This window comes from Microcaecilia unicolor, chromosome 1, assembly GCF_901765095.1.
Source record: "Microcaecilia unicolor chromosome 1, aMicUni1.1, whole genome shotgun sequence".
Taxonomy (NCBI): Eukaryota; Metazoa; Chordata; class Amphibia; order Gymnophiona; family Siphonopidae; genus Microcaecilia; species Microcaecilia unicolor.
The window spans coordinates 180,846,781-180,874,739 of NC_044031.1; the positions used below are offsets into that span (position 1 = coordinate 180,846,781).

The 27,959-nt window shown below is 44.1% G+C and overlaps 1 protein-coding gene and 2 long non-coding RNA genes across 3 annotated transcripts in view; 2 read left to right on the forward strand and 1 right to left on the reverse strand.

The window, feature by feature from the left end:
* The first annotated feature begins 76 nt into the window (after positions 1 to 76).
* Positions 77 to 14,150, forward strand: LOC115460138. Its single transcript, XR_003940387.1, has 4 exons — positions 77 to 164; positions 1,166 to 1,260; positions 5,451 to 6,495; positions 13,786 to 14,150. It is a non-coding gene; the product is annotated as an uncharacterized LOC115460138 (long non-coding RNA).
* A 1,545-nt stretch (positions 14,151 to 15,695) lies between these two features.
* On the forward strand, positions 15,696 to 20,627 carry LOC115470012. Its single transcript, XR_003942104.1, has 3 exons — positions 15,696 to 15,736; positions 17,356 to 17,447; positions 20,024 to 20,627. It is a non-coding gene; the product is annotated as an uncharacterized LOC115470012 (long non-coding RNA).
* Positions 20,628 to 26,716: 6,089 nt separating this feature from the next.
* The window catches only part of SEPTIN3 (septin 3), a 70,647-nt gene continuing 69,404 nt past the window's right edge, over positions 26,717 to 27,959 (reverse strand). The window contains 1 exon segment of the mRNA XM_030189978.1: positions 26,717 to 27,928. Within this exon segment, the coding sequence (XP_030045838.1) occupies positions 27,790 to 27,928 (139 nt within the window). The 3' untranslated portion in view covers positions 26,717 to 27,789.

Consider the following 27,959-nt stretch of genomic DNA (forward strand, 5'->3'; position numbering starts at 1 on the left):
TGGGGCGGGTGGGTCAGCTGATGCGGTCAGGTGATCAGCATGGAGGTCACATGATTCACTCGAGCCAGGTGGACAAATGGCGGGTGTGTTTGCTAGTGAGATGAGCTGCTGGCGTTTGGAGAGAAAGAGGTGGATAGATTATTCTGTGCGTGTGTGAAAGATGGGTAGGTTTCACTGAACTACTTATGGGGGAACCTTGGAAATTAATGTTTTGGAGAGATAGTGATAGAAGGCTTGTGTTTTCGTACTACATAATAAGGGTAGGTTGAAAGGTTCTTTGGCTTTTTGTTTGTTTAACTGGTCCTATTGCTTATGAGTTTAAGGATGCTTTTAAAAGTTTCCGTCTTCTGCAGTTAATTTAAATGTATAACACTAAATAAGCAGAGCCCTGGGACTAGTTTTGATTAAGTGGATGCAAAGAAGCTCATGTTGCTAAAGATATTTAGTTACTAGATGTAGAAACTTGTGCTTTTACAGAGCGTCTTGAGCTCTTCAAAGTTCAAAAAGTTTTAATAGAGGAAAGAAAGCAACCCTGTTTTATGTGATACAATCTATAGAAGTGCTCTTTGCACTCTGGTCTAGTTACTCCCTTTCTTTTCCTACATCCCTTCTGTCCAGTGCCTCACCTCTTCTAAGATATTCAGCATTTCAGCTGTTCACTACCTGGAGCTGTCCTGAGCAAAGCCGCTGCTGCCTCCTGCTAAACCAGAGACCCTTAGCAAAATGAGAGTGCCTGCTGCTGCCCCTGGCCTTGAGTGAGCACACAAATATTAATGCTTGCTGTCTCCTGCCCCCTCAGAACTTCTCCTTTTTTTTTGGGGGGGGGGTGAGGGCTGTAGGCTTTCAGCACCCATATCTGTTCAAGGCTTGTTTCTCTCCTTTTGCTTAAGGACTACCACAGACTATTGTCTCCAAATTTGTGTTGCCTTAAGGTTAGTTCTGATCCCGTTACATAAAGTAACTTTGTAAAGAGATAGCTATAGCTGATAAGGTAGTCAAGTCTTATTGTTTATCAATGTTTCTCAAACATTTTGTAATTGCGTTAAATTGCCTACATTGAAAGAAAGGGTAGATATTATCTTTCTCTTGTATTTGTTCTATTGCTGGAAAGGTGTTTCTGTCACAGACATGTCATTCTTAAAGTGTTGTTTTTTTTACTACATAGGTGCTTAAACTCAGTGACAAAAAAAGTGGAAGTATGCGGAATTGACAATATGGGAAAGTGGGCCCTTTGACTTCATTTTATTGCTACCAATTTCGGTAGGTATAGTATGCATAAAAGGTTTCATGTATGGACTTGGTGCCAACCTGACCACTAGATGTATTAGGTACCTATTAGATTGTAAACTCTTTGAGCAGGGACTGTCTCTCTTTGTTAAATTGTATAGCGCTGTGTAACCCTAGTAGCGCTCTAGAAATGTTTAGTAGTACCTGCCAGGGGTGGTACTGGTGTGCAGTTAGTGTCTATAAGACTTATGGCTGGTGCAGGGGCCTTGAGCATATGCAAATGCTGAAGGTGCTTTGCTGGCCATGATGGAATCTTCTGTAGATATGTTGACTGCCACATCAGTGATGCTCCGGAGGGGCTAAGGAAAGAGATGCTGAATGCATGTGCATGTCTGAAGGTTTGCCTAGTGTGTCGGACTCCTGGGCTGGCACTGTATGGTCTGATCAAACTTTAGTTGGGTATCAAATATTGATCCTGAAGTAAGCATGTATGATTCTATAAAACTTATTTGTTTTGCTGATCTAATAGGTTCTTCGTTACTGAGTACGGCTGCTTTATAAAATGTTGGTTTATGATCCCATCTTTCCTCTGATTTCCCAAACCTGGGGATCCTGAACCAATCAGGTTTTTAGAATATTCACAACGAATACGAATGAGATCTGAATATAAATCGCTCATGCATATTCATGACAAATAGTTAAAACTTGATTGGTTGGAGGTCAATCAGCATAGGTGTTGGAATCATTCTGTCTAGCCTAGGTTAATCTTTCCCCCTACCCCCCCTCCAAATGCCCTTTCAAAGAAAACTATTTGCTTATTCATTTTGGTGGCAGACTGGAACCACATACAAGCAATGTGGAGAGTGTGCTGAGAGCACCTGTGAATCACAAATATAATTACAATTGCACATTCTTGCCATACTACCCTGTTTTAATCACGTCCACTCTCCTTTTGTAACAGGGTGTCAAAGAAACGCATCTGTTTCTTGACACAGTGCTACACCTCACTAGACTCCAACTTTTATATGCAAATTTCTCTTTATTATAAATATTTATGCCTTATACCAGCTATTAACTTTAAACATTAAACCACTCATTCATCACCTTTCAACCACCGCTCACCCTATATACGAGTTATCTAAAATATCATTAGAAGTTTAAATATTAAACCATTATACATGAAAAAAATCCTGCTTCATAACATTCATGAGGCAGACAGTCCATGGTAATCAATCATCTCCACTGCTGTAATATGCTGTAAAACCGTCATAACGACGTCCACTGTGTGGCCTTTATATTGGTCAATGTTCAGCTGCTGATTACGTCGCTCCTCGTTGGCACGTAGGAGCTATTGCACACACAAGTTCTCAGCGCTGCTGTTTACAAACCGCCACATTGTCCTGTGGCTTTCATTGTATAGGTTTCACAAGTATTGGGTGAATGGGCAAACCCCACCACAAGGTAGTTAAAAACAACACGATTCCCCAATGCTGGACCACATGACATTTTTCTTTTTTCTTTCTTAAATGCTGGACCTCATTTCGCCAACGAGGAGCGATGTAATCAGCTGCTGAACATTGACTAATATAAAGGCCACACAGTGGACGTCGTTATGACGGTTTTACAGCATATTACAGCAGTGGATATGATTGATTGCCATGGACTGTCTGCATCATCAATGTTATGAAGCAGGATCATGTATAATGGTTTAATATTTAAACTTCTAATGATATTTTAGATAACTGGTATATAGGGTGAGCGGTGGTTGAAAGGTGATGAATGAGTGGTTTAATTTTTAAAGTTAATAGCTGGTATAAGGCATAAATATTTATAATAAAGAGAAATTTGCATATAAAAGTTGGAGTCTAGTGAGGTGTAATGTTGTTTGTATACTCCAACTGAATTAGTTTCCCCCCTCCCCTTTTTTGTAAGATTCTTGACACAGTGCACCAAGTGGGAACACTAAGGCTAATGCAGAATGAGTATTTGATGAGCCCCTAATTTGCTTAGCACAATTATCTGGCTAATAAAATTAGCTGCTTACATACTTGGGTAAAGCACCCTGCAGGTGAAGTCTGGGCACCTTGTCCTATACCAAGGTCCAAGATAGTGGGAACATATGATTCTCTATGAGCAAATTAATTTCAGACGCCCCCATAAAGCTTAGTTAATTGATTCAACAGGATTAAAAGACTATTTTGAAACCTTTTGGGGCTCAGTCGTTCAACTGTAAGGACAGTCTTCAGTTTTGTCTATTTGTAGACTACAGGATGCCACCCAGGAGTTGTTGTCCTGCTAAGATCATCCCAAGAATAAACAGGAACATCTACAGACTAACTCCTAAAGGTCACAGGACTCCTGGATTAGAATAGTGGTTCTTCTCAGCTAGCTTCCCATTAACAATTACTCCTTTTAAAGAAAAAAAAATTGCTGCCCCCCTCAGGTTCACAAAAGAGCATCCAAGATGGCCCACAAGACTTCTGGAATGTTCTCTGGAGAAATGAAAACTTGAACTTGTCACAAGAAATGTTTTCTTCAGTTTCTACATAGTGTGTGACTTTTTTTCATTTTATTTGATCAGTCCACAACTTAAAACTATTGAAATATTTGTAGCAAGACCTATCAAGAGCAATGTGAGACTGTCATTTACAAGAAGAGTTTACTTAAGTTTATTGCTGGGCAAAGAGGTGCCACCAGTTAGTGAATGAAAGGTTCACATACTTTTCAAAACAGGATGCTTGTTGTTGTTATAACCACAGCATAATTCAGAAAGACTTAATCAGCTTTAGAGCGGAAATTATGCTAAACCAGACTACCCTAGGGGTGTGTTGGACTTCTCAGCACTGTAAATATTTTTAAGCACTGCATAATTCGGTGCTTCTCAGCCCTTTCCTGGAGGCACAGCTAGCTAATCAACTTTTCAGATTACCAAAATAGGTTTACATAAACTGGACACACTGCATGTAAACTCTCTTGTATATTCCTTATGGTAATTCTTTAAACCCATCAGGCTAGCTGTGTCTCCCTGGGGCCAATGCTCAAAAGCTAATGCCAGCATTAAAGGCAGTTGGCACTAGAATAGCATGCACAATAACATGTGCAGAGGGCTCTAGGGCAAGTGTTAACATGGTGCTGAAGATAACAGCAAACTGTATTTAAATGCGTTGAAATAGATGTTAATGAGATCGGTCAGTATTCTCTCCCAATGCTGAGACAACAGTGCAGAAGCAAATGCTGGCCTTATTGCTGAATACAGCTCGGGGGGGAGGGGGTGGCATTGAAAGTTTTTTTTTTAGGAGACAACTTCTTGTCAATTTGGCACATTTAAGGTGCAGGTTTTGTCCTCTCTTGTAAAGGAAAGGAAGCCCGGGCATGTTTTAAGCACAGATTGAGAGTTTCAGACAAAAGTTGGAGCTCACATTGGCGCTGTTTGTGTTTAAATATGATGTATAACTTTTTTTAAAGGCTCATACTTAAGTGCAAAAGAACAGCGCTGATATGTGCCTGCACTTCTGGTTTCATCTGGACATGCACACAAGAGCCCTGCTTACTGCAAAACCCTTATGCTCGTGTGCCAGGTACATAACTCCCCCTACTTTGTTTCATAGTATGATTTTTTTTAATTGCTCATAAAATGTAAATATAATTAGCTTTGAGCATTGGTTTAACTATTTTTCTGTGCTGTGGGCCTTTAGGGCGAATGTTTTGTTTGACATCTTGCCCCATCCCCTGAGGGGGTTCAGAAGCACTAGGCTAGCTATTTAATTGCTTAATGAAATTAGCCCACCTTTCTGTTACTCTAATGCATACATCTGGTGGACATAGCCCTAAGTTTGTGTTTTCTGAGAATAGTTCTGAAATACCCCCTGACCCGTGGGGGGGGGGGGGGGGGGGGGGGGGGAGGTGGAATGACCCAGTCTTCAAGTGCACAAACTGCATTCTAGATCTCAACACTAAATATTTATGAGATGCATTTGCATACAGTGCGCACATGTATTATTGTGGATATCCTAAAAACAGACTTGGACCAGTTACTTAGCTGTGTCCTATCCAGTGTGTGTGTGTTTCCTTTGTAGGAAGAAGACCCAGTACTTGGTTCTGGGTGACCTCCCAAGTGTCTTTCTATATTGCTAAGAACACTAACACTTGTCTGTCTGTTTTCTTGATAATAGATTGTGCTAGGAATTTATTAATTTCTTATGCACTTTGTTTTGCTCTTTCAGAATGATCATGAAGTGCTGACTTCTTTTGAGTGGATTGTGCTGTTGGGTACACAAGAAATACAGCTTACCCCAAGGCAGAATGAACTCCCATGTACACTAATAAATTGTCAGCAGCAGGATAAGTACTGCTTCACTTGCATTACTTGAACACTGGAAGATCAGACAGCGATTACCTAAGTAGTGACCATTCACTATACCATCTAGGATCCATTTGTTCCACAGTTCAAACTGTGTGATAGCTTGGGAGTTTAGTATAATTTTTGCTTGTTCTCTCGCCACTCTGAGGGAGTTTTCCTGTTGTCCAACATAAGTATGGCCCTAGTTCGATGGGATGAAGATGCTTTATTCAGAAGCACTTTTCAGTCTGACTCTGACTGGTCAGATCTTCTGTTTCATTATAAGTGCTTGACGCGAGAAGAGCTACGGAAAGCCACTTTCATTGAATATGTAAAACAGGAGATGATTCCCCGGGGCTTAAGAGTGCTAAAGGAACCACAATCCTTCAATGACGATTCAGCATTTATTGCAAAATGGAATGCTATTCTGAATAAATGCTCGTTGGATTTAATGCTTTTAATTATAGAAACTACCAATAAAAAAATAGCTGAAACCAACAGTATTATATCAGAACTGGAGGAAGACATGAAATTGGACTTTTCTTCAAAAACATATAAAAGGTGCACGAAGGACCTTAAAGCCTATATAGAGCGATACAGATCTAATGTCAGGCGTCGTAAGATCAAGAAATTCAGACGGGATGAGAGGGACTACAGAATTGGTAATGTGTATCCATGGATGACCCGGGAAACAAAAGGTCCATCAAAACAGTATTGGGGCTTTACATCAGAGGAATCAGGTAGTAGCTGTGATGACTTCTCTGAAAGACAGCGTTTTTTCGGTGCGGGCAGGAGTTCTTCTCAAACTCGCAGACGTTCTTCCTCCAATCGCCGAGCTAGGCAATTCGGTGAAAACAGGTGGAATTGCTCCTGGAAATAATTTTGACCAAATGGAGGTAGGACAGAGGGATCTGCAATTATAGTCTCTGGTAAACCCTTGACTAGCTCAGACAAGAGTCTTTTTAAAGGTGCATTGATATTGATATTGATCATATGATAACAATCCTTTCTTTGTTTTATATGAGAGATTTCATCAAGAAACTGAACTTTTCCTTGTCATCAAGCAGATGAAGCCATTACGTACGGGTTGTGTCCATCAACCAGCAGGGGGAGATAGAGAGCACTCAACTTTTCACAGTGCCTCATGGCCAGCCAGCTCCACTGCATCTTCAGTATTCTCTATCTCCCCAAGCAGGGTGGCTACAGCTTCTTCGAGCTCCATCAAAAATCTGCCTGGGGGTGGCTCCTGACTTGCCAGTTGTTAGCCGGGGTATTAGAGGCTATAGCAACTTCACTTTGAAGGCACATAGGTTAGCCCTTTCCCTGCCTTACCCATGCCCCCGTGGATATGGACATATTAGCCTGCTTTTCCCTGTCCTTTCCCACTCAGTGGATGCAGGCACATTGGTTCGCCTTTCACACTCATCTGAGCCTCCGGAGTTCTTATTACCTCTGCTTTCCTCACAGCGTTTAAAAAAAAAAAAAAAAAAACAATGGAACAGAGGTTTTCCTTTGATTCTTCTATGGGACCGGAGCTGTGATACTCGGTCCGGTGAGGTAAGAGTGTTTTCTAACTCCTCCGGGGTGGGCCCGCGATCGGGGCGTTTTTGTCGCGAAACCGCCACTTTGAATTTTTCCGCCATTTTCGGCGATGGCTGCAGAGAATGTAAAGCGCTGTTCCCGGTGTGGCAAGCGCAAATCAGCAGCGGGGCTCTGTAAATCGTGCTGTACAGGTGTAAGAGCTGGCCCGAGCATGGCGAGCGATGATTCTTCCCGCTCAGAGCTGGCAGCGGACGCCATTTTGAATTCTCCGCATGGCGTGGCCTCCGTAGAGACAGAGAGCCCTGAGCCCGGGGGGGGGGGGGGGGAACACCTCGAATTGAGGCTATTCAGGGAGCAGCTAGCCCCGGACGGGATCTGGGTGCCCAGCGCGAGTTTTTCTCCCCTGATTTTGTGTTATTGCATAAAGCATACATGCTGAAAAGAGCTCTCCTTCAAGGGTTGTCTGAGGCCCCTTCTATTGTGTCCCCCCCCCCCCCCCCCCCAGTGGATTCTGGCCTGGGACTGCCCGCTGAAGCTATTTTCCCTGATAATTGGCATAAAGAAAAGCGTAGAAGGGCTAATTCCCCTTCAGATTGGGGTGCACCTCCTTTTTCCCCCCCCGTGGTCGGGCTGTGAGGATTCGGAGAGTTCTGGCAGACCTTCGTGCTCTGAGGAGCCAGAGTCAGGTGCAGAATTACCACAGGATCTGGATGATCCCTCCGCGGTGAGGATTTTCCACCGTGATGAGCTGCCAGCACTTATTTCAGATGCCCTACAGGTCCTTTCTATTGAGCCTGACAGTGGCATGGCCTCCTCTGTGAATCCTAGGATGGCTAGTACCAAAAAGCCTGCTCGAGCCTTTCCTTTGCATGACTCCCATCCAAGAGCTTATTTCCGCTCAGTGGGCTGACCCCGAGGGACCTTTGAAAGTTTCCAGGGCTATGGGGCAATTATACCCTCTATGTGAGGAGCATTTGGCTCGCTTTGCAATGCCTAAAGTGGATGCCCTAGTCACTGCGGTGACAAAGAGAACTACCCTCCCTGTGGAAGGAGGAGTTGCCCTGAAGGATATACAAGACCGTAGGCTGGAAGCAGCACTTAAAACGGTCCTTTGAAATTGCAGGTCTTACTGTTCGGGCATCTGCATGCAGTTATGCTGCTAGAGCCTGCCTGGCGTGGTTGCAACAGGCAGTGGAACAGCCCGAAGATGGAGCGGAGCCCTTCTCGGATGTGGCTCCGCAGCTGGAGTCGGCCTTGTCCTTTTTGGCTGATGCCCTTTATGATATTGTCAGAGCTTCGACTAAACAAATGGCAGTAGCAGTGGCGGCTCGCCGTCTTATTTGGCTACGACATTGGGCAGCGGACATGGCCTCTAAGCAAAGATTGGTGAAGTTGCCCTTTCAAGGCCTTCTCCTATTTGGTGAGGAGTTGGAAAAAAAATAGAATTCAACGCCCCAGTAAGAGACGTGTTTGTGGAGCCCCGATGCGGTTCTGCCGCCAAACGGGCGGCGGTAGAGGAGACTTTGCAAGGTCTGATTCAGTTAGGGGCCGTGTCCCTGGTACCTTCCGCCGAACACGGCTACGGCCGATACTCCATCTACTTTGTGGTGCTGCGAAAAGGTGGGTCTTTTCGCCCTATTCTGGACAAGTTCAAATGCCAAAGTCCCGTGCTGCTTCAGCAGACGGAGAGATCCTCGCTCGGCAGGGTTGGATGCCTTGACTCGGCCCTGGCCTCCAGGCCTACTATATGTGTTCCCTCCGTGGCCCTTGATAGGGCGCGTGCTCCTGCGGATTCGGCTGCACCCAGGAGAAGTGGTCCTCATCGCCCCGGATTGGCCCAGGAGGCCTTGGTATGCGGACCTCCGACAGATGCTAGTGGAGGCTCCCCTTCCTTTACCTCTGGTACCGAACCTGTTGTCACAGGGCCCGGTAGCCATGGAGGACGCCTGTCCGCTTTGGTCTTATGGCATGGCGAATGAGAGGGCGCAATTGAGGGACAAAGGCTATTCAAACAGTCATTTCCACTCTCCTGCAGGCCCGCAAGCGTTCCACTTCTGTGGCTTATGCCAGGATTTGGCGCCAGTTTGAGTCTTGGTGTGCTTCAAAAGCGATTACACCCATGCGGGCTCCTGTCTCGCTGATTCTGGACTTTTTGCAGGATGGTGTACAAATAGGCTTGGCCTATAATTCCCTGCGGGTGCAAGTGGCAGCGTTGGCCTCCCTTCGTGGTAAGGTTGAAGGCGTGTCTTTAGCTGCTCATCCAGATGTGGCACGGTTTCTTAGTGGGGTGCTCCGGCCTTCCGTGCGAGCACCCTGTCCAGCTTGGAACCTGGGGCTAGTTTTGAAGGCCCTGCAGGCTTCTCCTTTTGAGCTGCTTCGGCGAGCATCGGAGAAAGATTTGACACTAAAGGCCGTTTTTCTTGTGGCCATTACTTCGGCGAGATGGGTGTCAGAGCTCCAGGCGCTGTCCTGTAGAGACCCATTTCTGCAATTCTCAGAGTCCGGGGTCATGGTTTGGACCGTGCCTTCCTTCATGCCTAAGGTGGTTTCACCTAAAGCAGCCTATTTTCTTGCCCTCCTTTGATAAGGAGGAGTTTCCAGAATCTTTTGGGCAGTTGCACCTGTTGGATGTGCGCAGGACTCTGCTGCAGTATCTGCGAGTTACTATCTCTTTCAGGATCTATGATGATCTATTTGTTTTGCTATCAGGTCCTCGCAGAGGGTCTCCAGCGTCTAAAGCCACTATTGCCCGCTGGCTCAAAGAAACTATCTTTTCAGCTTATCTGCTTGCCGGCCGGCCTCCGCCTGTAGCCTTTAAGGCGCATTCTACCAGAGCGATTTCTTCCTCTTGGGCTAAAACTGGAGCACTCTCTCGTCAAGAGATATGCAGTGCAGCAACATGGGCTTCTAAGCTCTCTTTTGCCCGACATTACAGGCTGGATGTGGCTGCTAGGAGGGATGCGCGTTTTGGAGCACAAGTGCTAGCGCGTGGTGTGACCTGGTCCCACCCTATATAGGGATTGCTTTGTTACATCCCATACGTAATGGCTTCATCTGCTTGATGACAAGGAAGGGAAAATTAGGTTCTTACCTTGGTAATTTTCTTTCCTTTAGTCATAGCAGATGAAGCCATGAGGCCTCCCTGTATGATTGTCTGTATGCTGTGAATCTGTTTCAGGTTCTGTTCTTGTTTCCTGAAGTTCCTTCCTTGGGAGAAAGTTGGAAACCAGTATTCAGGATTCATGTTCACTTAAAGGAGGATGAGTCCATTCCCTCCAGTTTGTTTTGGAGGATGAGTTTATTCCCTCCAGGAGGTTGCGTGTATCCCCTCCAGTTATACAATAAGGAGGACGAGTTTATTCCCTCCAGGAGGATGTGTTCATTCCCTCCTTTTGAGTTCATGCCCTTGTTAAGGGGCCATCGTTCGCTGTGAGGAAAGTTCATGTTGTTCCCATTGCGGTTTGCCATACTGCTTTGGAAGCTTCAAATACTGAAGAGGCAGTGGAGCTGGCTGGCCATGAGGCACTGTGAAAAGTTGAGTGCTCTCTATCTCCCCCTGCTGGTTGATGGACACAACCCATACGTAATGGCTTCATCTGCTATGACTAAAGGAAAGAAAATTACCAAGGTAAGAACCTAATTTTCCCATCATGGCACCAGTCTGAATAGGTTACAACTTGTGTGGGTTAAAAAAAAAAATTGCTTAACTCGCTATGACCTGCCATTTTGCTTAATGTGTTCTCTTCCCCACCCCCACCCCCCCACCTTATATTTTAAGGAAAGAATGCCATATCCACTCCTGTTCATTGCAAGCCTAAAGATGAACAATTTTTGTGCTGTGAAAGGTGTCCTCCTAAGAAACTTGTGTGAGGACTTGCAAAAAAAGACATTTCTTTTGCTTATATTCTGTGATGGACTTTGGACTTCAGCATTCTTGGTCACAGATATTCCTTGACCATTACAAATACTGCACAGAAAACTATTTGCACAGACATAACACAGAGGTCCCATTGGTATGCATTCTACAATATAAAAAAAAAATATATCAGTAAAAATACTTGCCTATACACTAGAACTGGCAATTGGGTTGAATTTATTTTACATACCACTTTCAAAGTGTTAAAGCAGTTTACATGACTCCAGAAAAGACATTCAATTAATACTGAAAGCAATATAACAAAAATCATATATAATAAATAGAACTTAAACTGTCTCAACCTTTAGCTCAGGATGGCTCACAATAGGAAAGTTGCATTGCAGTCACAAAGAAAACTTCACTAAATATGTGCACAGTGAAGCAGATAATTCAGTTCTTTCAAATACACATACTTTTCATCAAATCTCGTATCCAATTTTTATTCGGAGGAAAAAGCCTCAGAATTTTGCAGGTATACCTGCTGCTGTCTATCATCGGCTCAAGAAACCTCAAATCCTTTTTCGATTGTGACTGAGGCAATTAAGTCCTTGATTTTTGTTTTTTTGTTTTTTTTGTTATTAAGAAAAACGATTAAATTTGAGGCTTTTTGAGCTGATAGACAGCAGCAGGTTAAACTTAACATACCTGCAAAATTCTGAGGCTGTTTTCCTCTGGATACAAATTGGGTATGAATTGATGAAAAGTGTATGTGTTTGAAACAGAATTGAATTCTTTGTGACACTGCACATTTAGTGAGGTTTCCTTTGTGATTTATTTATACTTCACGCCTCGATTTGTGGTTACCACTGGTATTTGACGTGAAGTTTCACAGCCTTCCGTGATTAGGTGGGGAGATGCATCAATCAAACGTTAAAAAATAAAAAACGTAAAAGTACTTAACGATTTTTAAAAAAACGAAGAATGCAGTACAAAAACGCTCCAGAAATGTTCGGATCTGTATTGCAAAGTAGGATTTATCACAGAACCGTTAAACCCGTCGTTAATCAGCGCCAAAAGCATGCGCAGAGCAGCCGAGCGTTATGCTGGCTGCTCTGCGCATGCCACAAAGATGTAACAGATGTCAAAACAAAAAAACCCCCCACAAACACGTGTGTTTCGGGAGGGGGCAAAGGCGCTCGTCATGAGCGTCCTGTATATATGCCTTGCCCCCCCCACCCCGCACGAAAAAACTCCAATTTTAGCAGCCCCAGGCTGGCCCTCCTCCCTTCCTGTGTAATCTCCCACACTTGCCCCGCCCCCGCCGCCCCCCCCTTAGGTCGTCGCCGCCGCTCCCCCCCTCCAACGACCCCCCCCCCTTTGCCTTACCGGCCCGTGCAGCGCCTCTCACCTCTGCTGCACGGGCAATAACAGCTGATCGGCGATACAGCAGGCCTCCTCAGACGTCCCTTCTTTCTTCCTGGGCCCGCCCTCCTCTGAGAGGCGCTGCACGGGCCGGTAAGGCAAAGGGGGGGTCGTTGGAGGGGGGGGAGCGGCGGCGGCGATGACCTAAGGGGCGCGGCAGGGCACGGGACCAGAGCATGGCAGGAGGCGGAGCTAGTGTGGAAGGGAGGAGGGCCGGCCCGGGGCTGCTAAAATTGGAGATTTTTCGTGCGGGGGGGGGGGGGGGCAAGGCGTCCATACAGGATGCTCATGACGAGCGCCCTTGCCCCCTCCAGATTTTTTTTTTCTTTCTTTTTTGGTGCTGAGGGAGAGGGGAGCAGCGGTGACCTGGGGCGTCAATAAAGGATGCCTCTGACGCGCGTTTTCGCCCCCCTAGTTATTTTTTTAAATAGATTTCACTTATAAACTTGTAGCAGACAGCCCTAACGAGAGGTACAGACCTCTCGTTAGATTTCCTGCCTTTTTCCTGCGTAAAGGCAATCGGAAAAGGTTAGTGCATCTCGTTTCAATGGGGTTTGTACACTAATTGCTCATCTGCATTCCGTTTTCGTTAGCTGCTAGCTTCCTCGGTAAAAGCCCTTTGCATGCAACGGATCAAAATTTCCTCGTTGGAGGGTCGTTAAAGGCTCATTAAGCTTTAGTGCATCTGCCTGCTAGCACACAAATGCTGAATTGAGAGGTATAGAGACACTTGATCACAAGAAAAGCAGCCAGTGTTCAGATAACAGGGCTGATCTAACATCCTTACAAAGTGAGGAATATATGAGAAGGTGTAAAACACTGATAATCAGCTTGTGACTTGTCTGTCCTTGTCCAACTATATATGAGGTGTTTGAACAGCTCAGCCCATTAACATTGATTAGGCCAATCTCCCATGAAGACAACTCCTCTATATTCAACCTGAGCAGTGTTAGACCTGGCATTGAAGCCAGTTGCTCACTTGCCTATATTTGAAACGAGTCTTCTGTGGTATGGGGATGACCATGGTGCTCACATCAGCTATAGGGAGCAGTGACTGACTGACTTTTTTTTTTTCTTTAGTTTCTGAGGCGCAGAATACATGAGTGCTCTCTTGTATTGTAGATACCAATACTTCAAATGATGGGGATGCCAAGTAATACAAACAACCCTCCTCCCCCCCCCCCCCCAAACAATAAGGAGCTGGCTCAAAATAGAAGCCAGGTCTGTAGATGCCAAGTACCCTCCCCCACCCCCCCAAAAAAATGAAAAGATGTTGTACTGTTGCAGGATTTTTAAGTTGATGTCTTTTTACACTGCAAAGAGACTTATTGCCAATAGGCCTATTAAGATTTATTTTGAAAATTCTTATGCAGTTTGGTCTTTATTTGCTTTGCTCCAGTGTTTTATAATGAAGCATGGATTCCTCTGAGTGAGTGTGCTGTTGGACATACAAAGAATGCAGAATATCATTAGAGACAGACTTGGCATCGTGATGGTCTAATGAACTCCATGCACACTATTAAATGAGTAGCAAGATAAGTACTGGGTTGTTTTTAATTGCATTACTTTGAAAAGACAAAAAAAAAATTTTGAGATTGGCATGGACCTATGATTATACTCTTTCAGGGTTTAGTGAATCTTACATGAGCATTGTTCACTACCCTTTCTATGATAGTCCATCTCTCCTTTAAACTAAATTTGTGTGGCCTGTAAGGAGTTGTGGTAAAATCTTGCTTTTCATTCTCTCTTCCCTCCCCCCCCCCCCCCAACCCTCCATTTGGGAAGCATTTACTGGTCTAGTGAAGGGGTATGAACTGTGTTTTTGTCTTCTAGTGGGGCTGCCTTATCCCTTCCCTTTTTTGCTAGAGAGGTTATGAGACATTACTGATGCTATTGGCACTCATCCCTCTGCTGGTGCTCCTTTTTTACTCCCCCATACACTTGGTGCATTTCCTCATTTTACTTTGCACTACCCAGACACTTTAGGCCTTTTCCCTCCCTGGCTACCAGGTGAGTCCCAAATCCCAAGAACACATAGCTGTGTACTGACTGTTGTCTTTTCCAGCCCCCTCCATAGTACTCGGGGGGGGGGGGGGGGGAATGGGGAGGTGATGCTGTGGTATTGGAATCACAGTGCTTTTATCACAACCTCTTGGCCAATGGTTCAAACTTAACTCAGTCCTTTGCTCTGATGCTGCTCTTGCATTGGGCCCCTCTGCTGTCCCTGCATGTTACCTTGGAGAAGAGGTGAGGGGTTAAAGCAGAATGGCATGTATCTCCCCCCCCCCCCCCTCGCCGCTCACTCCTTGAGAGAATAGATGCTATTTTCTGAATATAGTCCCTTCCTGTATCTTCCCTGCTCTCCTGTCGCTTACAGGGTTATGGTTGGAAAAGAGATCAAAGCAGAGAACTCTTCTTCTAATCACCCATTCCCCCCCCCCCCCTCAGGGGCAAATGCAGGAAAAAAAGCCTGCATTTGAGATTTGGGTGCTCTAAGTATGTAAAGACTCTAGTTACCTGTTAAGAACCATGCAGGCATACTTGGGCAGGCTGGCAAAGTATGCCTTGAACTCAAACTTTTTTGCAATGACAATATATGTTGGCATTGCCTGGTCTATGTATTCTCTAGATGCTCATTGTGTACATGGGATTTCCACCAGTGACTGAAGGAGCCATTATGCTTTCTGCCAGGTGTTTAAATTGGCTTACAAATGAGTTCTCTTCCCCCCACCCCAACTTAGTTGGCTCTTTAAAAACTGCAATGATCTGCTCCTTTCTTGACTGTTGCTTACTAAAATGGCTGCCCTGCTGGATATATAGGAATTTGAACATGGCTTTTTTTTTTCTTTGTAAAGCCGACACAAGGGGTGCTTGTCCTGACCTGGATGTTCTAAATCGGTGTTTCTATGTCTGGTCCTGTGGTATTCCTTGCCAGTTAGGTTTTCAGCATATCCGCAATGAATATGTATAAGATTTGCATATATTGGAGGCAGTGTATGCAAATCAAGTTCATGCATATTCATTGTGGATATCCTGAACCTGACTAAAGTTTCCCCCCCCCCCCCCCCCCATCTATAAAGCATGTTCTTCATGCACACGGGTGCAAGAAGGCACACTAACATTCTGTACTGGGGTTGTAGCTTGGGTGAAACTGCAGAGTATCCATAAGTCTACACAAATCCACTCCTGCCTTGGAGAAGCTGTGCACTTCAGGGGAGACATTACAAGTTCGGAACCTTGGAATACAGTTAGATTCAACACTTACTCTGAGTCCCCAAATCCAAGCAACCTTCAAGAGCTGCTCCTACTATTTGCGACAGCTATTCTGCCTCTCTCCTTACATCAAGAAGGTAAATCTTATCCCAGTTGTACATGCCATGATAACATCAAGACTGGATTACTGCAATGCGCTATACAATGGTCTGACTACAAAGGGTCTGCACCAGCTCCAATTATTATTATTTGTTACATTTGTATCCCACATTTCTCACCTTTTTGCAGGATCAATGTGGCTTACATATAACCGTTAACGGCGTTAGCCGATTACGGTTTGAACAAATACATAGTATGAATGAATGAATACAAGTGATACGATTAATACAAGACTATCTCCTTCAGGAAGCAGGTGAAAGCTTGGCTCTTCAGCCAGGCCTTTAATGGAAGAAATAACTAACTCGTGAATCTCACTCACACACACAAGGAGTGACTCAGGCTGCATATACTACAGCAGGACATGTTTATCCACTCCTACCCTAGCTGAGATATTTAACCCTTTCTCTGACCTCAGGTGCAATTTCTTTAAATCAATCACCTTACTTTCTAACTCTTCCTACTTTCTATCTATATGTTATCTCTTTGTTTTACCCTTCACTATCAATTATAATGTTCTAGTACGTATTGTGTTGACATTGTAAATAGTATATGTCTATTGCTCATGTTTGATCTATTCTTACTGTACACTTCCTTGAGTGAATTCTTTCAAAAGGGCAGTAAATAAATCCTAATAAATATAAAGCAACACAGCCTTGTATGTGAACCGCTTTGGTTGCATTTGATATACTGCCTCTGTGGTACATTACCTTTCCCCTTATAAAAACAGGTGCCTTTTGGGACTTTCATGTAAAAGCTAAACTTCTCGGAGAACGCATCTGTTCTGCAGCTACTTTCCTTAATCTCCATCCTAGCACTTTCCCAGCCTTGCCCTCATGTTTGTTTGTCTGCAGCAGATACCTGAGCTCAGAGGAATGCAATAATCTTAGTGCTGGAGAAATTTGCCTAGCTTTGTTCTTGTGTGTGTATGTTCCCCCCCCCCCCCCCCCCCCCCCTTCTCCTGCTTAGTGCATAGACCCCTGATGGCGAACCTATGACACGTGTGTCAGCACTGACACGTGTAGCCATTTTTGATGACATGCGGCGCTGCCGCAGTGTGGTCCGCCGTCCCTCCTGGAAACTAACCTTAAAGCCTCCTGTCACGTCGCAGCAGCAGGGCAGGCCACTCCTTCCTTCCGTGACCTGACCTCGCCTGATGTAACGTCCGCGAGGGCGGAGCACAGAAGGAAGGAGAGGTCTGCCCTGCTGCTGCTTGCTGCAACGTGAAAGGAGGCTTTAAGGTTAGTTCCGGGCCCGGTACCGGGTGGAGGGGGGGCCTGGCGACCTCGGGTGGGCAGCGATCTCGGGTAGGGGGGGCCCGGGGGTGGTCCTAGTAGCAGTGATTTTTCTTGAAGTGACACACCACCCGAGTTATGCTTGGTTTTTTGGTGAATTTTGACACACCAAGCTCAAAAGGTTGCCCATCACTGGCATAGACAGTACTTATCTTTTCAACAGCAGAGTTGGAACATTTGCTTTCTCTTGTATATGCGCAGAATGTGATCTGTTTCTACCCAGTGTTTATAGTGTGTGGGGGGGAGGAGGGGGGTTCTTGGTGATGCTGAAATTTTGGAATTTTTAACTCTTGGATTTTCTTTAGGAGCAAATCTTGTGGAAGTCCCCACCCAGAATCTTTTTCACTTGGTTCACTGCAGCCCCAAAGGAGCAGGAAGTAGTAGCAACAGCTGCCAGGTGAGTCCACAGTAAGAGGAAGTAACATCAGTAGCCTAGGTAGTCAATGAGAAGAGAGTTGTAGAAGTAACCAATGTTGCCAGAACAGGAGGTGTAGAATGCATGGCATTCTTTTTCCAGTTGAAAGGAAGAGGTCTACTGTGAATTTCATCTCCCTATTTGCCTTTCTTTTGACAAAGCAAGAGGCATTGGAAGCTGGGACTAGACTGGGCAAGCGGCAGGAGGCTAACTGCCACTGGAATCGCTCTGGGGAGGTTCTATCATGGGGCCCCCTTTCCTAGTCCATTTATATCATCGGGCTGTGGTTCTGATTATTCTCGCACACTGAGGTACAGCTTCCCTTCCCACATCACAGGGCATAGCCTTGTTAGCTAGTTGTGGGGTGAGGGTGCCTGTTCCAGCTATGGCCTACAGTAACTTAGAGCTCAGCAGTCCAGCTGTCGCCTTCCTGGTGAGGTAGAGAAGGTGGCAGTTACTGCGCAGCTCACTGAGCACAGAACTGTGGGGACAAGTTCAGCTTTTTCTCCCTATTAACCTAGTACAACTTTATTTCTGAAAATAAACCCCTGTTGCCTCAGTGTTGGTTTAGTCTCTTGGTATACAATCCCATTTTTTTTTGAATGGGAAACATGGTATGTAATAAATCTGATAATGCTACCAGGTTTGGCAGTACATCCCTTCCTGGGATTCCTGCAAGCCTTAAGTTAAATATTTTGGCTAGTAGTCTTCACTCCTATTTATTTATTTTTCAATTTTGCAACAGTCTGACTCCAGCAGCAGTTTTGTCCCATTCCTTTTTCTTGATTATACTGTGCCTCGCAGTATTCATTAGGCAGTTTATATTGAATGCTACATTTTGATATTTATTAAATGTCAAATATACACTTTTTTTAGATTATCCATAATCTTATTTGTAAGTACACTAATCTTTACTTTTCAAGTGCTGCCCCCCCCAAAAAAAAATGAAGTCATTGGTGCTGATTTTACTGACTTCTTTGAGATCAGAATCTTGACACTACAGGCCAGCATTATCAGCATTATAGGATGTGCACAAGCATGTCTTGAGTGTTCTAGTGTGGGGGGATATAATAATCCAAGAACAATGATGGATAATTCCTGGCAGAAGTCTGCACTTTGTCTGCTAAAGGCACTTCTAGGGTAGTCTGACATAATTCTACAGGTGGTTTGTAAGAGTGAAGCTGCTATCATCTGCCCTAATTTATGATCATGTACCTATTCAGATTCCTACTCCCACTTTTGAATTTAAAGTTCACCAGGGATAGGGCTCAGCTTTCAAGTGACAGACAGAAAAGTCATACTTAAATATTACTTGAAGGTCATTTACTGGAGGTGTATCAACTCTTGATTTACATTTCTCAACTGACATGGTAGGAATTGTGTGTTTAGGCAAATAGAAGTTACTCTGTCTAGAAAAGTGTAAACCAGAAGTTTATTTAAATAGATTAAATGAATAAATTGGATCTTATATCTCAGTCATTAGGCTGTTATATATATATATATATATATATATATATATATATATATATATATATAATCAACAAAAGAAAAATAAGCAACTTAACAATATACTGTCAGTCGCCAAACTGTGGCTAAGCAGTGAACATAAAATGCTCAATGAGCAGGGTTGGGGGGAAAAAAAGAGGAAATCGTAAAAGGTGAAGCCCTGCATTATTTCACTACCCTGCCCCTCCCCCCCCCCCCCCCAAAGATTCTATATAGTATGAGTTGAGTTGCACATGCAAATCTGGTCATATTCTGGATTTGTGCATGCACTCAATTGGCTAACAAGCAAATCAGCACTGCCAACTAACAGGCAAGTATTTGCACTAATTGGCTTTGATTAGAATTTAAGCACACACCTTGCTACACGCATTACTTTATAGAATATGCTTAAATTCTAATGCATGCTGCCGCAAAGGGGGCATGGAATGGGCAGGTTGTGGCTGTTTCTAAAAACTATGTATGTTATAGAATAGGTGTAACTGCCTGTGACTAACTTAGTTGTGTGGATGGGAGCTAGGTATCTTCTATAAACCACACCAAAATTTTTTTTTTTTTGGGCATGATATATAGAGTGTATTCCGTATGTGGAAAGGCCTGGCTAAAAAGCCAGGATTTAAGACACTTTTTGGAAACTGTACACCTCCCTTTTTCAATTTGTGGTAAGAAGGGAGAGTGTTCCAAATTCAAGGTCCGGTATAGGCTTATGACTGAGGGAGGGGGAAGGTGAAGAGCTTGCTGGGAATGGGAGTAAGCAGTTTTATTAACTTCTTGTAGCTGCTTCACTCTTTTCCAGAGAGGCAGCTATAGAAGGGACAGCAGTCAGCATCGCCATAGGTGGAGTGGGCGGTGAGCATGAATTTGGGCTTAAAGAGCTTTTGAAAGTAAGCTCTTCATCTGTATGGGGAACTTGAGCCGCCTTCACCAGTCGGATCCTCTGGGGTAGAAGTGGAAAGATACAAATGAGCCCATGGCTCCTCATGCTTTAATTGCCAGGGGTATAACCATGTCCTTTACTCCCCCTTTTTCATTTACCATATCCATAAAAACTCAAGCAATTCCACCACCGGAAAGAAGAGAGAAAAATAGCACAGCATACTACCTGCTAAAGAAACAGTACGCTCTACAAGCAGTTATCCATCAATGCAAGAATTCTTAAATGCTCCTCCACTGATTGCCTGGAATTGGTAGCATAGAATGTTGATACTAATTGGGTTTCTACAAGGTACTTGTGATCTGGATTGGCCACTGTTGGATACTGGGCTAGATGGACCATTGTTCTGACCCGGTATGGCTATTATGTTCTTATGAAGCTGCGTGTAGTTTGAGACACAAGTATCTTAGTCAAGAGGTCAAAGACCCAAAGCCAGTGATTCTTTACATATACTTTGGTGTACCCCAATACAACCACATTTGGTCTGAGATGGTGTGCAAGCAAGCCATGAAATCACTGTTTTAAAAGAATGTGTACAGTCAAATAATAATTTAAATATTGTTAAATGAAAACAGTTGCTAGAGGTGAACAGCATGTCAATAATTGTATTTCTTGATATAATAGTGGTATGTAAGGTTGTTTTTTTTCTCTCTATTAAAGCTGTATATCATGCTTCTCTTGTTACAGGCCCTCCCTGTGGGTCTTGTCTTTATCTATTCTACCCCATAAACCATAATAAAGGTAGTACTTAAAAAAATTTTGTTTTTATCTGGTTATTGTGTGTGGTGTCTTTTTGTCCCCTGTTTCTAGAGAGAACAATTTGTGCCTTTCTCTTATCTTTTTAGCTCTCGTTCCTCTCCATTACTAGCAGGGAGCCCTTATGGAGTTTTTCTTATGTTATAGAAGAGTGGTGTTTTTGTGTACTGCCCCCTGGGAGGGTGGTGCTTGGCAGTGGTGACACAGGGGCATTGGGGAGACTAACCGTCTCTGTGCACAATGTTGTCACACTTGAATTTGAAAACTCCAACCCTAAGGTAGTAGATAATTTTACACACACAATCGTAATGTAACAAACTGTATTTCCATCATTTACAATGTATTGTAAGCCACACTGAGCCCGCAAATAGGTGGGAAAATGTGGGATACAAATGCAATTAAATAAATAAATAATAAATACATGCTACCTTCATCCCACAGTTCAGTCCCTGCACTAAATAGTCCTCCAGTCTCTGTCAGTCTTCAAACGTTGTATCTCACCTTGGCAACTGTTCTCTACCCATTGAGAAGGCAAGTCTAATAACAAAGGCCTATGTTGTGAATAGGTCCAAGTTGAGCTATTGTAATGCAGGGTGTACTGGTCTGATTCCAGGGGTTTCTTCTAGCTCCACTTAATTTACAATTTCCACCTGTAGTGTCATTAACTCATTTTTTTTGTTGACATTATTGCATATCGTACCTGCATTGTCTAGTTAAAACATTTCTAAACTACTTCTGCAGCTCAATGTGGTATACAGATGATAAACCCATCTGTAAAATAAAATTCTGAAGTAAGAGCCCTAGTAAACTTTTCAACAGATCAGAATTGTAGAAAGATACCCACCCCTCTTAGAGACATGGCCAGATTGTGTGTGTGTGTGTGTGTGTTGTACACAGCAGTGTAGCCAGAAGGGCCAACTGCATGGAAAATGCCCTGGACTTCAGGTTGCTTGGTGTGATAGAACCTAGTAAGACTTGGAAAAAAGTTGAATGAGAGGTGGTATGATACAAATTTATAAAACTAGTGGGGGAAGAGATGGGGGAATGAGACGACAAGCCATGAAATTAGAACCAGGGGGGGGGGGGGGGAGTTGATTCCCCCTCCCCCTTTCATGCAGTACATAAGCTGTGGAATTTGTTGCTGGATGATGCGGCTGGTAATTAACATAGCAGGCCTCAAAAGAGTTTTAGACATTCTTGGAGGAAAAGTCCATTAAAAAAAAATTAGATGGCTACAGTAGGGCAATTATATCCCTGGAACTGAGCTATGAGGAATAGATCTAGCTTTTTTGGGAGCAGCTGGCTACTCACCTGGATTGGTTACTGCTGAAGACAGGATGGGCCTGCTAGACCTTGGTCTGACTTGACTTTTCTTAAGTTCTTAACCAGCAATGCTGTTTATGGGAGCAAGCACTCTTGCCCTTAAGTGCTTGGAAAGGAAGTGTGTCTACCTTTTAATTGTGTAGGCAGCCTAACCATAAGCTACTGTGGCTGTTGTAATTGAAGACAGAGTGGGAGTGAACTGAAGGCAGCCTGCAGCAATCTCAAGAATATGAAGCCTCTGCGTGAGGCTAAAGAAATCTAGAGCAGCGTTTCCTAAGTTGGTCCTGGAGTAGCCCCTTGCCAGTCAGGTTTTCAGAATATCCACTCTGAATATGCATGCCTATCAAGGAGGCAGTCTATGCAATCTCATTCATTGTGGATGTCCTGAAAATCTGACTGGCAAGGGGCTACTCCAGGACTAACTTGGGAAACGTTGATCTAGAGCAGTTTTTCCCAAACCTGGTCCTGGAGGCACCCTAGCCAGTCAGGTTTTCATGATATCTGCAATAAATATTTATGAGAGAGATTAGCATGCACTGCCTCCTCTCTCATGAATATTTGTTGTGGATATCCTAAAAACCTGACTGCCTGGGGTGCTTCCAGGACTAGGTTTGGGAACCACTGATCTAGAGTCTAGACTGAATAACAGGTCCAAAAATGCATAGAGACACTAGTAACCTTTTGCAAACCAGAAGAATCCTAATCAAGCTGATTTTACAGTATTGTGTGAGAAACTTGTATTTCCAGAGAGAACCAAGGCTCCAAACCAACTCCCAAATCTTTCAGCTGACCTACTGGAAGGGCTACCTCCAGCTCTGTGGTCGAGAACAGCAATAAGTGCCCAACATCTGAAGCGCTGTCTTTCAGTGGTCCAGACCTGTCTTTTTATTTTTAAGCCAGCAAGCGATTTAAAATGAGTCCTAATTTACTTGAGTCAACAGAAAAAGAATCTGAATGTCAGCATAAATCTGGCAGTAGAGGCCCATAGCATACCCAAGTTCCCCTAAAAAAAAAAAAAAAAATGTAAAAAGAAAAAGCCACTGCGAGCATGCAGAGCCCTGAGTAGCACCACAACATGCCTCTGCTTTATATAAATGTTTTAGTGTATATTGTAAGAATATTCTGTTGCTTTAATGTGTGCTGTTGACAGTATCATTATTGCTACTATCATTTTATCCAAGTTCACCTTGCTCTTATTGTGTATTATACTAATATATTTGCCTGTGCCACATTTACTTTTGTTGAACATTACTTTGGGTGACTTTCTTTAAAAAAAAGTGGTTAATAAATATTAAATGCAATCCTGTTCCTAGGATGAAAATAGCATTCTTGTTTTAGGTGACTGCCACCGTGCTATCAGAAATGCTTTCCCACTCTGGGTGTAGAACCTACGTACTTGATTTGATTTAAGTTGTAGTAAGAGTCAACCTGCTGATTCAGTGGCAGGGGAGATAGATTATGGGCAGAGTGCCCAGGTACGCCTGAGCAGTAGCTGCTGCGGTGACAGGGTTCACAGTCCCAGGGAGTGAGAGAGACATTGCCACCACTCAGCGGCAGCACCTAGTGGTTGGACAGAGCCTTTACTACACCACTTTAAACAAGGGAAGCTTGTGCTGGATTATCAGACAGTGCACAGGGGAGGGAAGAAGGGAAGTAGAACAGAACATAGCAGCTGTCTTTAGAATGGAGACCAGGCTACCGCATTTCTTCAGTAGAGAAACGAAGGAGAGGAGCAGTAGAAGTGAAAACCACTTATCCCAGGCAAAGTATCTGCTCAGAGAATCCCAGAAATTAATGCCGTTGGTGAAGGGATTAGCTGCTAGGACTGTGTAACCTACACATCCAAAGAGCCCAGCTTCCTGAGAAACTTCTACCTCATAACAACCCTTTCCAGAAATTGGGACCAGAGGGCAGAAAGAACTTTCTAGAATGAACCCCTTTCCATGACAGAGGATTTACTAGAGTTATTACTACTACTAAATATTTGTTTTGTTACATTTGTACCCCGCGCTTTCCCACTCATGGCAGGCTCAATGCGGCTTACATGGGGCAATGGAGGGTTAAGTGACTTGCCCAGAGTCACAAGGAGCTGCCTGTGCCTGAAGTGGGAATATAGACTGCAAGTATGGAATATAACTTTATTTTACTTGTGACTGTAAATAGTTATTCTGAGAACAGTGTATTAAAACCATTTTTCCTATCCAAGTTAAGTAAACCCCTTTTGTTGGAATTGTACCTTCTAGCCTGGCCTGGTGTATTGGATGGAAGATGTGTGCTGCCTGAGTGGATTTACTGTACCTTCCAGCAGTGCTGCTCCTGGCCCTGATCCCACAAACCAGTTGTCAAATACTCTTTACATAACCTGCCTCATATTCAATGAGCAAATAAGGGTTACATAAAAATCACTTCATACAGAGAGGCAAGGAACATTGGCGATGGTGGAGATAGGTGTATTTAATGTTATAATCAATCTTTATTTCCACAGAACAGTAAAAATCTTCAAAAAACAGGGACGACACCAACAACAAGATAGGTGTAGATTAGGGGTGGTTCCCAAACCTGATCCTGGGGGCACCCCAACCAGTCAGATTTTTAGGATAATCTATAATTAATATTCATGAGAGAGATTTGCATGCAGTGGAGGTAGTGCATGCAAATCTCTCTCATGAATATTCATTGTAGGTATCCTGGGGTGCCTCCAGGACCAGATTTTGATCCATTTGGCAAATTGAGAACACAGTGGAGTGAAAAACAGAGAGAAGAAGGGATGTTAGTGGCTACACAGATTACATACATTGCAAAGGTTGAGGGGTGGAGAAGAACGGGACAGCAGTAAAAGAAGAAAGGAATGAGTAAAAGAGAATGAGAAGAGTGCCTCTGCCCTGGGCATGGGAGATATTTGTTTCTCTGTTTCTTCATTCATCTGTCTGTGCAGCAGGTACTATTTTGGGGGAGAGGGAAAAGAAGAAGGGCTAGTAGGGGTATTGTTCCACTTTTGGACTGTCTGCCTATCTTATGAGGGGCTCTGTCTCGGCATGGCTTGCCTGCCTACCGAGGGTGTGGGAGAAATTCAGGATTGAAAACTGAAGGCCAAGGATGTTGTCCAAAAGGGTGTAACCCCAAAAGACCTGCCCTCAAGATTCCAATGGCTATTCCGTGTGGTAAAAGGAGCATGATGGGGAACTTTAACTTGCAAATAAAATAAAATTCCTCTTGACTATATTATTTTCTCTTTCAGTTACAATGTTTGGGTGTCTGCCTATCCTATTAGTGTAACATCTGCTAAGAACAATATCAGTATCAATTACTATCAGTGTAGTTCTTGACCGCTATTTCCCCTAAAAAGAGTTCAATACGGTGTACAAGAATGGAGAAATCCATCAGAAAGTTAGAATAAAAATAATAATGATATAAAATACAAGAAAAAGTTTTTAAAAAATTACAACCTCATCACTCAAATTCAGCAGCATAAGATGGTTGATAAAAAAGATAGTAGGTCTTTAACTTTTTCCTAAATTTCAAGTAATTTTGTTCAATCCTAATATGAAAAGGAAGAGAATTCCAAAATGACACTCCAATGACAGAAAATATAGTATTGACCACTTTCAGAAAGTGCACATTTCTGAAAAAAGGGTGGGTGGATAGTCAATTGGTCACGCAGATGTGATGAAAATCTAAATAACAACACAGAAACTCGGGCTGATATTCAGGCCATGGAAGTTAGACTGGCTAACTCAGTAGTCGGTGCTAAGCCTGGATATTTAATGTTGGGCCATTTCCAGTGACCGGCATTGACTAGCTGGTTTATTTTTGGCCAGTGTAAAGATAACCGGTTAAGCCAATATTCAGGACTAGCTGGTTATCTTTATATCAGCAAAAGGCATCCCGTGTTTTTATGCAGCCAAATATGGCCACTAAACTGGCTTTAAAAATTGGGCATTTTAACTGGTTATCTGCTATCCAGTGACCGTTAATATTCAGCGGGAGATAGCTGGCTATCCCCTGCTGAATATTGCAGGATAGCCGGGCTATGTACCATTTATTTATTTATAGTACATTTCTACCCCACATTTTCCCACATACGCAGGCACAATGCCATTCCTGGGGGGGGGGGGGGCTGTACTTACCAGTAACTCAGAAGTAGAGCCATAAATAATCTGAAATAGCAGGTGTGTAGCCAGACCTTGGGGGGGGGGGGGGGGGGGGGGTTTGGGTGGGAAGCCTGAGCCTAAAGTGAGGGGGGCCACAAAGTTTTGCTCCCATCAGCCCCACATATCTGAGCTGCCAGGAATCCTTAAGCCCTGCCAGTGGAAGCCCTTCTCCACCCAAAGCCTGGCAGTTAACGGTGTATTTCCTGGGCCGTCACACAAAGCCTCCTACCCCTGCATACTGGGGAGAGGCCTGATCCCTGCGCATGCTTGGTTTTTGTGCATGTGCCGGTGGCAGGTCTCCCTCATTTATGCTCAGTGTTACAAAACCCACCATTTGTGTGTGTGTGTGTGTGTGTGGGGGGGGGGGGGGAAATGGCATTTCGGTAGCCCAGGAAAAGCCCATCTGCCAGGCTTCATGTGGAGAAGGGCTTCCACTGGCAGTGCTTGGGGACCCCGCCAGCCAAATCAGCACACAGCACTTCAATTTGGGGGGGGGGGGGACCAGCCTCCTGCATGGCTATGCCACTGGAATGGACAAAAACTGCCTCATTCACTGTGCAAAGATGGTAGACACCTATCTTAAATTACTCCTGGACATCACTGCTGCAAAAGCGGTTTCCATCAATCCCCAAGTAAATGGGCATGAAGACTTATGCAACCAAGACTTTTTAATTAATGCAGTGCTTCTCAACACTCTCCTGGAGACATTACCAAGATGAATATGCAGGAAAAAGATCTGCATCTCCTGAAGACTATTGTATGTAAATATATCTTAGCATGTTCATTATGTTGAATGTTTCTATAATTGATTTTTTTTTAAAACATGAAAAATTTATAAGGGCGTGAAGACTTTTACAAGGCACTGTCAGGGCAATAGGCTGTGGCCTAGTCTGATGCCACAGGACATAACCACAGCAGGATGAAAAGGTTTTCCTGGGACCCACAAAGCCAAGTTTTAACTTTCATTGGATACCGAAGGAACCTTTATTAGGCTGGTGTGTGCTCTTTGTTGGGGTTGTGATGGAGAACCTGTCATTGTAAGCAGTAGCTCTGAAAACATAAAGCAGGTAGGAGAAGAGGCACAGGGCCTTCATGCTGCAGATTCCCTCTGGGACACACAGCTGTTAGGCTTTCTGGTCTGGCTGTAATCCTTACTTCCAGTGCCCTTTCTATGGGCAGGAAATAACATAAAACTCTCAGTGGGCAGCATTTTCGGATGTTCTAGCTTTCACAGGTAAGAAGTTCTTGGCTAAACTTTTACAATATAAACTTCTCAGGTTTGCCTAATTAAGCTCACAGTAAAAGCTGAAATGATCATAGAAATTTGAAGATACTCCCCGTGCACCTGGACGTTTACAGAATGGGGGAGAGGTGCAGGTGCCTCCAGATCTCCTAACTTTGAGCCCTTCAGCCTCCTCTCAGTGACAGAGGTTTCAAATTTGTAAAACTTCAGGGCTGCAGCACAGTGATCCTCGCAAGGCCAGTCCAAGAGTCCCTTTCCCCATACAGACAGTGCAAAACGCATAAAACCTCAAGTGGAGAGGCAGAGAGCCAAGTGCTGGTCACACCCTGCCCAAAGACCATGTGACATGGGTGGAATGCCACAGGCTGCTCCCATGCGTGGATGTGCTTTCGTGGCAGGGGGCAGAAATGGTTCTCACACATTGCTCTCGGTGGCCTCGCTACCTTCAGCTGTGCTCACAGGTGGGAGCCCCCCATTGTCATTCAGCCGCTTGGCACGGTACGTCTCGTAGTGGATATTGTGTGTTACTTCTTTCAGATCCTGAAGGTGGGTCCTGCCAGGGAGAGGGGGAAGGAAAGGTGGTG